Genomic DNA, 10,676 nt, shown 5'->3' with positions numbered 1-10,676 from the left:
CCCTATTTACGAACGCACAGGTAAAAATTATTTAATAGTGTAAAATTATCTTGTAAATTGAGAGTTAAGTTTATGTATATTTAGCTGCAAATTGAAAATAAGAATTTCGTGTCTCAAATAAAGACAATTATTAATAAAAAACATGTATTTTGTTGATAATGCCCCATGAAAAAAATAAAAATTTTGATATTTGAAAATAAGATTTTTTTTTGAATAAAAGCAAATGCTTATTAAAATAACATATGTATTTTGTTGATAGTGGCCCGTGAGAATAAGAAAATAATTTGACATTTGAAAATATAAATTTTGTCTCAAATAAAGACAAATGTTAATTAAAATAAAATAGGTGTGAGAAAAAGAGAATTATTGACAATGATCCGTGAAAAAAGAGAAATTTTGATATTTTAAAATAAAAATTTTGTGTAAATTTTAAAAATATATTAATTAATATTTTTAATAATAGTAAAAAAAATTTAATAATAGTTTGAATTTTTTTTTTCATTGTGAAATTCAAATCACAATGGTTTTAATGAAGTGGTTTTAGTGAAGAGAGAGATAAAAGTTATTTAGAAGTGAAGTGGAAGTGTGTTGAAATATTGAAAGAAAAATATATGTTGTGAGAATTATTAGATTCTCCATTGGTTTATTACATGTGGCAACATGAGAAATGATGTGAAGGTTGGAAAAATAGGTTGATTATGAATAGATCATTTTAACCTTTGTGCTTTGTAAATTTAAAAATAGAAAAGGACATTTTAAGGAGTATGGTGGTATCTTATATTAATAGCTAGATAGTTGATAAAATAGTATTTCTTGGAATTCTATTCCCAGGATTATTATTCCTAGCCTCCTAGGAACAATATTCCTAAATAAGTGTTTGGTTAAAAACTGAAATTCCTAGGAATATTTATAATATTTATTTAATTTAAAAATTATAAAAATTAAAAGTCAAAGTAAATGTGAGTAGTAGTGGGAAGTTGTAATTGGTTAAATTTTATTTCCATGGGAATGTTGAATTCCCACCCATTAAGCATGGGAACAATTTAAGCAACAATCATGTGTAAAAATATTCCTTGGAATAAATAATACCAGGAATAATTTTTAAAAACTTGAAACAAACGTGGGTTTATTGCTTTTCCAATGTAAGATTTCCGGGAATACAATTCTAATCCTTGAAACAAACATACCCTAAGGTTTTGATTGCGAGTTTGGAGGGAAAAAGAAGGCATTCGAAAATAGGAAGAATTAGGTGAAAAGAATAAAAAGAATTAAAAAGAATTTGGGTAGGAGAGTTTTGGAGGATTTAATTTTATTCATAAAACCAAAAACCCCATAAAACGAGGGAACTCAAATTGTATTGAATGAGTGTTTTGGAGGGCTTACATAAATTTTCCAAATATCTTTTAGGTTGTTATACTATTCTGAAAATTAAATATTTAGTAATGATAATGACTCTTTTATCATTCTGAACAAAGTCATTTTTTCAAAAATATCAAATATTTTCCTATAATTTTTAAAAAATTTCGTTTTCGGAAGCCTTCTCCTCCCCTCCAAACTCGCAAACATAGCCTAAAAGAATCTCTTACCCCATTCCTTAGATCTCTAAATCACCATGCGAATTGTCAAAATTGTCCTTCTATTTCTATAGTTGTACCTTTGGCAGTTTAATTTTTAAAAAAAAAATTGGTTAAGAGAAACCAATTTTTTTTAAAAAAAAATTACTTCCGAAGATACATCTAAAGAAGCAGAAGACATAAATGAAATTTCGTTTGGTGGTTAAGAGATTAAAGGGTGGATTGAGATATTCTCTTTTACTACTTTATTAATTTGTCCTTCCTTACTTATTAGTAAAAGATTGTAAAATTTGATTAAAATTTTATCTTCCCTTAATTCACTAATTATTCAATTTGTCACACTTAATAAAGAAATGAACATTTAAGAGAATATGAGATATTATTTTCTTCTCCATTAAATTAAAATCCGTCCTCGAATTTCACTAGAGTAAATGATGTTGCATCTCTAATTCTGGTTAATACTCAACCTTGTTCGGTTGCGACTCTTTTCACAATGCACCACTTCCTGACATACTCTAACTTTTACCTTTTCCTTACCGACAATCTTCATTCTTTCGCGATGGGTTGAGACTTTATTGGTCAAACCATACTCTTATTTTCAATCCTTGATTAACTTTTAACCTTTTCCTACAACTTACTTTTTCGGATGCACCACTCTTATTTGTTTGAATAATCAACACTCTCAAATCTTCATGGTATTAACTACTGATTCCTTACCTACACGCGACACTGATGACTCTCATCTTATAAATTCTTTAACAATTTTGAGAGACCTTATAATCCATCTACTGGTATTTTTATCAAACTTCACTTGGCCTAATATTATATACTAAGCGCGCGCATACACACACACACACAATATCCCACTTCCTCCGCATGACTCTAATAAGATATTACCCACTTGGTGTAAAAGTGTCATACTTCCATTCCTATTAGAAATCATCTCTCTGGTCCTACATGAAACTTCAATGAGCTCTTCCATCCATCACTCTTTATTGTACTATTTGTTAGAACATGAAATGTTCTGATCAATATTTCTAGTTTTGATGATAACATTATATATGAATTTTGTATAAGATAATGTGGTACTCTAATCATTCACATTTTCCATTCCAGGAAAAGTCTAAAAGAGTATGCACAAAATCAGCATTCAGAAGCTCTGACCCAGAAGATCTGGATGGCTTCATCAAAACATGGTCTGGCAGACATCAGAAGATGGTCTTGAAGAAATCAGAACATGATCTGGAAAGCATCAGAAGATGGCAGTCAGAAGCAAGGCTCTGAAGATCTGATGGTATCACGCTACAAAGCACTTCCATAGTCTGATGACTGAAGTTGCATCTGCACCAACGCTGAAGACTCTGATATTCAAACGTTATTCTAATAGCCTGAGTCCAGAAGCAAGTACAGGATGAAAAGGCTACAACGTCAAATCTGTCTGACTTACAAAAGGAACGTTAGAAGCTACAAAAGGAAAAGTCGGCAAAAGCAGTTGAAGCATGGCTCGAGGTAGTTGACAAAAGAGTGAAACATTAAATGCAGCAGTGTACTATTCACGCAAAGCATTAAATGCTACTCAACGGTCACATTTTCTCACTGCCTATATAAAGAAGTTCTGATGCTGAAGCAGCAAACAACTCTCTCGCTCTAAGTACTAAAACGCTGCCAAAACGCTATCACACAAAAACAAAGAAGAACTTCATCTTCAACCTCACAACTTTGTAATATCTTAGTGAGTGTTTAGAACTTAAAATTGAGAGAAAAATCACCTGGTGATTATAGCTTATTAAGAAGCAAATTAAACTCTTGTAATATTTATTTACATCTTTGTAAAAGGAATTTCCTAGAGTGATCAAGTTGTGATTTGTATACTCTAGGAGACTTAGAAGTTGTCTAAGTGGAGAATCATTGTAATCAAGATTGATTAGTGGATTAAATCCTCAGTTGAGGTAAATCACTCTGTCATGGGTGGACTGGAGTAGTTTGGTTAACACAAACCAGGATAAAAATAACTGTGTGATTATTTTGTATCTACCATTTTTGGAAACAACCCTTATTCAATCTCCCCATTTCTAAGTGTTTTTCACTCCTTCACTATTTTGACTCAAACAACATGAAGCACGTGGAATTCATACGCACTACTTGTTAGCTTGTGGGCCTTTATAGAAAATCTACATTTTCCCTCCAGAGCGCCTTGTCATACCCCAATTTTTGTGCTTGAAGTCATGATTTTATGCTTGAAATGACATTAAAATTTGGTTAATGATCAAATCTCTTAGACAATGCTTGATTTTAAATTGTGTTATCTTCTGATCAGAGGGAGATTTGCAAGCAAGAGGACTTGAAAAGGAGGATTTGGTAGGTTTGAAAGAGTTTGTCTCCAAGAACAATCTATGAAGATGGCCTATAATTCAAGTATGGAAGCCTAACTTCATCTCTTCGAATCTCTTATCTCACAAGTGTTATGGATGAGTTCTTGTACTTTTTGGAAAACCTTAAACATACTCTACAACCTTTATGTTTGGTGTTTTCTGGAATTCACAATGGATCATTGTTGAAAATGGCCTCCAAATCATGTACTTTTTAATGGAACAAATCTGCCTTGAAAATTTTCTAAGTGTTGGCAATTGAGACGCCAACTTCATGGCTTCATAACTCAAAATTTATGCATCATCCTCAAGGATAAACTTGTTGCATGTAATTTTCTCTTTAATTTGATCTATGAAGCATGAAAAACGGTGACTTGGTGAAGAAGTTATTTTTGTATATAGTTTTACGACAGTTATCTTCCCTTTTTCCTCAATTTAGACGCATTTTAGTGTATATTACATAAATACGTATACTTTGTGTTTAGTTGATTTTTTGATCCATTAATGTATCGTTTGGTAGTTTTATATTCATTTTGTAGGTATTGATGCGTATTTGGAGTATGAGCAATAAAGTGTCAAAGACACCGCTTCCAACGCGCGATTTTGAGCAATTTGTCAACGAATAAGACTAAAAAAAATGACAAAAATCATCAATTTTGTTGATATTTTTTCATTGTTTGAAAGAACATTGAATAAGCTTTCTAACACTTCGAATCGGGCGCAAATCAGAGTTACGGTTCTCAAGTTATGGCCAAAATAGTATTGGATTTTGATGTTTGATGTCATGTTGTTTCTGGTGTACTTTGCCGAGCGAGCCAGAAGGACCCAGAAGCATGAAAAAGACACTGTTTTGAGTCGCCGGGTGAAGCGGTCCTGACAGAACTACATTTAAAGGGGTAAAAACATATTATTTTAGGTTATGGTTTGAGAGTTTTTTCTCCCACTCCATCACCAAATATTTTTTTAGTTAGATTAACTTAGAAAACAACTTCGGAGCTTGCATACGGATGATTCGAGATGGATTGATCATCAAACAAAGCTGATAATCCGGGAGATTTTTTGTTCATTTCTCTTCCTCTTTGTGTATTCTCTCTTAGTTGGGTTTTGTATATGTATTTATTTTGAACTCATGTATATTTGTCACCCATGGCGTTACATTTAATCTGCTTTACAAATCTGAGTTGATTGTTATCTTATATTTTTGCTCAGTGCTCAGGGTTTGAGTTGTTATAGACATATATTGCTCGAATCCCTATCTAGGATGATTATCTGTTAGTTTATGGATTTTAGAGATACATTTAGAGCTAATAATATTTATGGGTGACGAAGCTTAATACTTCTGTGTTAGTTGTGTTAGTTGAGAGATCGTCAATATAAATGATATGGATGTCTGTTGTATTATTGAGGTTGGCTGAGAGATCGTCGTCGAGATGATATAGTAGTCCTTTTCTACTTTGGGTTATAAATGACTTAGAGTGTGAGCGATGCATGATGATATTGATGAGTATTGTAGGTTGAGTATAACTGAAGTGCGAACTGAAGTACGGTACCAATGTAGAGCAAATTGGAGCATTTCATGGCAGTCCTTATAGGTCACAACCATCTTTTGGACAATCTTCTTGATATTTTTATTTGCCGCCTCTACTGCACCATTCATCTTTGGCCAGTAGGGAGAAGAAGTATGATGTTCAATCTTGACATCATCACACAACTCTTTCATCATCTTATTGCTCAAGTTTGAACCATTATTAGTAATGATCCTGTTGGGTACACCGTAGCGACAAGCCGACAAATAAGGTTGTTCCTGATAAATCTTACTACCACCTATCTGGTAACATTGGCGTAGGAAGCTGCTTCCGCCCATTTGATGAAGTAATCAATGACGACCAAGATGAAGCAATGTCCATTTGAATTCTTTGGTTTAATCATTCAAATCATGTCAATTCCCCATGTAGAAAAAGGCCATGGAGAAGAGATGATGTTGAGAAGCATTTGAGGCACATGAATCTTATTAGCGTAGATCTAAAATTTGTGACACTTCTTCATATACTTGTAGCAGTCAGACGCCATTGTCATCCAATAATAACCTTCTCTCAACATCTTTCTATTCATTGCATGTCCACTTCTTGTATTAATTGGTTCGCTTCGTGTCTATCCACACATCTGAGCAACACCATTTCAAAGTTCCTTTTGTAAAACACATCTCCATTTAGGAAGAAATTACCAAAAAGTCTTCTCATAGTTTTCCTGTCTTTGTTGATGCCCTAGGTGGATACTCTTGTTTTTGTAGAAAAAGTATAATGTCATAAAACCAAGGCTTGTTGTCTTTGACTTCTTCAACAACGAATACATGAGCCGGCCTGTCAAGACGCATGATTGTAATTTGAGGTGCTTCATTGGGAAACTTCACTTGATACATGGAAGCCAAGGTACCCAATGCATTTGCCATTTGATTTTCCTCACGAGGTATGTGATAGAATTCAGCTTTGTTAAAGAAGGTCAATAGTCTTCTGGCATAATCTTTGTAGGGAATTAAGCCAGGATGATGAGTCTCCCATTCTCCTTTTATTTGATTAACAACCAGGGACAAATCTCCATATACGTCAAGAATCTTGATTCTCAAATCAATGGCTTTCTCTAGTCCCATGATACAAGCTTCATATTCTGCCATGTTATTGGTGCAGTCAAACATCAATCTTGCTGTAAAAGGAATGTGAGAACCTTGAGGCATAACAATGATTGCCCCAATTCCACGACCATAAGTATTAACATCTCCATCAAATATCAAACCTCGTATGGATCCAATCTCTGGCCCTTCTTTAGGCAAATGTTCTTCACAATCTTTGGCTTTTAAGTACATAACATCTTCGTTAGGGAAATCATCCTGTAGAGATCAGTTATCTTTAATTGGTTGATCGGTTATCTTCAATTGGTTGATGAGCCAAATAATCTGCCAAAACACTTCCTTTGATAACCTTCTAAGTACGATACTCAATATCATACTCGGATAACAACATCTACCAACAGACAATCCTTCCAGTTAAAACAGGTTTCTCAAATGAGGGGGGGGGAGTAAAAAAAATAGTGCACGAGTATCCAAAAAAATAATACAGGAGATAAAGTGAAACTCGCCTACATTGCAGAGGTATCGTATATTCAACACTATTATTTATAATTTTAGTAAAATATGACATTTTTTTGCATTTTTATTAGGCTCAATTTTAAAAATTGGAACAACGCCTTTAAATTTTCTGAGACGGCCATGTGTATATGGCATACAATATAATTTAACTAATTAAACATTATCAATAATTTACACTAATTAATTAAAAAAATTATCTATAAAGCAGATTTAAGATATATATTTTCCTTTAGAAATCAATAAAAATTATTAAATAAATTAAATTTTTCAAGGTATACAACATTCAAAATAATTACGTTTTGAGAAAAGGGATATGCACTGACAGTGTAAAATATTTTTACATTGTCAACCAATCACAACCATGTATCCAATTAAAACATAATTTTAATTTAAAAAAATTAATATGACATGACAAGTATAAGAATTTTGATTGGTTGTACGTGTAAAGTTAGTTTACACTGTCATTGGACTACCTTTAAACTCTTAAGTTTTTTTTGAGAAACACAATAAAAAATTAAGTATACTAATTGATTTAAAAAATCTTTATTTTTAATATATAAAACATTCTTAAAGAACTACTTTTAACGCAAAAAGAAGAACTATTTTTTTCTCTTAATTTTTTTAAAAAAGTAAATATTTAAAACATATAAATTGTTAAAAAAAGGAGAAGTGTTAGGCGTAGAGTACAAACCTGACTCACCTTAAACTTGGGTTGACCTATATCTATAAATTATAATAGAGCTTGGGATAAACTCTTTGTTTAAGTTGATAAAATTCAAATTTTTTGTTCGCATATATTTAACTAAAGAACTACTGTATAGATAAATTAGCTAACTTAAATTTACAGCTTAATAGTTTTAATTTAAAGAATGAAATTCACTCAAATATCTTGTTAGACTGAAACAAATTAAATTTACCAAATTATATAATTAAATAGGTTTGAGGTCAAATTAAAAAAATAATAACTATAAGACAGCTTCTCAAACTCACAATCTTGAACTCTTAATATCTAAATCCTCAAACCTTTTTATTTTTATAAAAAGTATATATTTTGGTTCCTCTCAATTTATATTTCTCTCCATCTATATTTGGATATTTTCGATCTATATATTTTTTTAATCTTTCGCAATCTTAAATATTAACCATTTAATAAATTCAATGCAATTTATATTTCTCTCCATCTATATTTGGATATTTTCGATCTATATATTTTTTAATCTTTCGCAATCTTAAATATTAACCATTTAATAAATTCAATGGTGAAATAACCAAAATGCACATGTTAAGAGAAACATATTATAGTTAGCTATTTTTAGAAAGAAAAAATATCTTTATATATAATACTAATTGATCAAATATTTGAATTTACTTACAATATATTAAAAAAATGAAATAATATATTTTTTAATACAATCATAATTAACTATATTAATTGATTAAAATTTTACTTTTTCTTTCAATATATGAAGCATACTCAAAGATACAAAAAATTTCTTTAAAGAACAATTAATTTTATTAATTGATTAAAATTTTGATTTTGTTTTCAATATATTAAAAATTGAAAATAATCTAATTTTTTCGAAATAAAATAAAATAAGAAATATACTAATAAATTAAAAAAACTATTTATTTTCAATATATAAAGCATACTAAAAGATTTAACTTTTTTCTCCAAAAACTATTTAAAGTTATAAATTAATTAAATGTTTGATTTCATTGCAACAATATATAGCGTACAATATCATCTAAGTTTATTAAACATTATTAGCAATTTACTCTAATTAATCAAAAAAATTAAAATTTTTTATATATATAAAGCAAATTCCAAGATATGTATCTTTCTTTAGAAAACTATAGAATATACTAATTTAATTAATTAGTTTATTCAAGATATAAGAAATTAAAAATAATTTAATTTTTTCCGAAAATACAATAAAAAATTAAGTATATTAATTGATTTAAAAAGATATTTATTTTCAATATATAAAGCATACTTAAAGAACTATATTTTATGCAAAAACAAAAAAAAACTATTTTTTTCTCTTAATTTTTTTTTAAAATAAATTAATAATATCTGAATTATTGAAAAAGGGAAAGGGGAAGAAGTGTGAGGCCCAAAGTACAAGCGATACTCACCTTGATGACCTAATATCTAAATCCTCAAACCTTTTTATTTCTATAAAAACCAAATCTTTTAGTGTTGTCTCCTCTTATCACTCAAACTATTTGTAATATAGTTCATGACTTTCAAATATTTGGTATGTTCTTCTCTTTTTAACTAGTACTTTTACCTGTGCGATGCACATGACTAATTAGGAAGAAGTTAGGAGGGAAACTTATTAAAAATTAGGAGGGAAACTTGTATTTTGTTTTAATATATTAAAGATATAAATTCACTTGTTTGCATTGTATTTTGTCTTTAATTCAATCTTATATTAGTTTTTATTTTTGTTTGGCAGTTCTTTATGGTTAGGGTTATTATTGTCTCATTATGCCTCATAGGTGTACTTTGGGAAGGCATACTATGTACAGATGAGAAAAATCTAGCTTTCCATCAGAATTTATTTATCAATACAACATACACTCCTCCATCAACACCTTTTCCTTCGGTTGTTATAACAAAAAACGCTACTCTCCAATCTCATGCTTTTCCATCTTGGTTGAAGTTGCGACTTAAACACGATTTAATAGCTTTTGTTGTTTTTGTTTTGGAGCTATGGGTTATTTTGATTCTTTGGTTTATAAATAACGGCAACAGGTATCTTGGCAGGTGGAGAAGTCGTGCATTTTCTCGGCATCACTCAATAACTCTATCACACATTTATGTCTGAGCCAACAGTAATTTGAACGTCTTTGACTTTTCCTAGTGTGTTTTTGTGATTTTTTTTTTATATTCAAGTTTTTTTTAAAATTTCACAAATAACCGATATTTCAAAAATATTACTCAGATGAACAAAATCTGAAAAAAATAAATACATTGTCGCCAGGCCTATTGGCAACAACGATATTAACATTCATTTTGTTTTTTTCTTCATATAAATACAAGCCCATTCCTCCACGAAAATGCACTCATTTGTCCACCAATTTTCTTATTTTCTCTTCACATTCTTGTTCATGGCTCACATAAGGCCACCGTCATATCAGCGAACATCATCGATGTGTCCCGATCCTGAACCGGTTTATCGCAAAAGGGATGAGCATGTTATTTTCTCTCCTGTCAAACCCACCATACCGGTTAAATTTTGGAATATCCATTCATTCACTACTACATTTTTGGCCTACGGCCACGCTAAAATTTTCCACAGCTCAGAAACTGTGGCCACATATATGATTTGGCCATTGTTATCAAAGCGTAGAATTATGTTATAAAATATTGAATCTGGAGTATGAAACTGTGGCCTTTACTTCAATTGTCACGGTTATAGAACTGCGGATATTTTAAGGCGCAAAGAAAACCCACGGCCTTATAATTTTGACTAAAAACTTTGGCCCAAATCCAAAAATTTAGTGCCCACCATATTTTCTCTCTTTTCTTTTTGTTTCCCTCTTTCTCTTGTTTTATATTTTATTTTTTTTAAGATTAAAAAAAAA

At 30.6% G+C, this 10,676-nt stretch overlaps 1 protein-coding gene across 1 annotated transcript; it reads right to left on the bottom strand.

Annotated features, from left to right (window-relative positions):
* Nucleotides 1-6,179: 6,179 nt before the first annotated feature.
* On the bottom strand, nt 6,180-6,803 carry LOC131623180 (uncharacterized). Its single transcript, XM_058894184.1, has one exon. It carries the CDS (start codon nt 6,801-6,803, stop codon nt 6,180-6,182), a length of 624 nt encoding a protein of 207 aa, XP_058750167.1.
* Between the last annotated feature and the right edge of the window lie 3,873 nt (nt 6,804-10,676).

The sequence above is a fragment of the Vicia villosa genome, unplaced genomic scaffold (assembly GCF_029867415.1).
Source record: "Vicia villosa cultivar HV-30 ecotype Madison, WI unplaced genomic scaffold, Vvil1.0 ctg.000054F_1_1_2_unsc, whole genome shotgun sequence".
In the NCBI taxonomy this organism is placed as follows: domain Eukaryota; kingdom Viridiplantae; phylum Streptophyta; class Magnoliopsida; order Fabales; family Fabaceae; genus Vicia; species Vicia villosa.
Note: the sequence above shows the minus strand (reverse complement) of the source record. Positions and strands in the feature narration are given on the sequence as shown.

Coding starts and splice junctions, on each gene's coding strand:
- LOC131623180 (XM_058894184.1), bottom strand. CDS start 6,803: ATGTACTTAAAAGCCAAAGATTGTGAAGAACATTTGCCTAAAGAAGGG.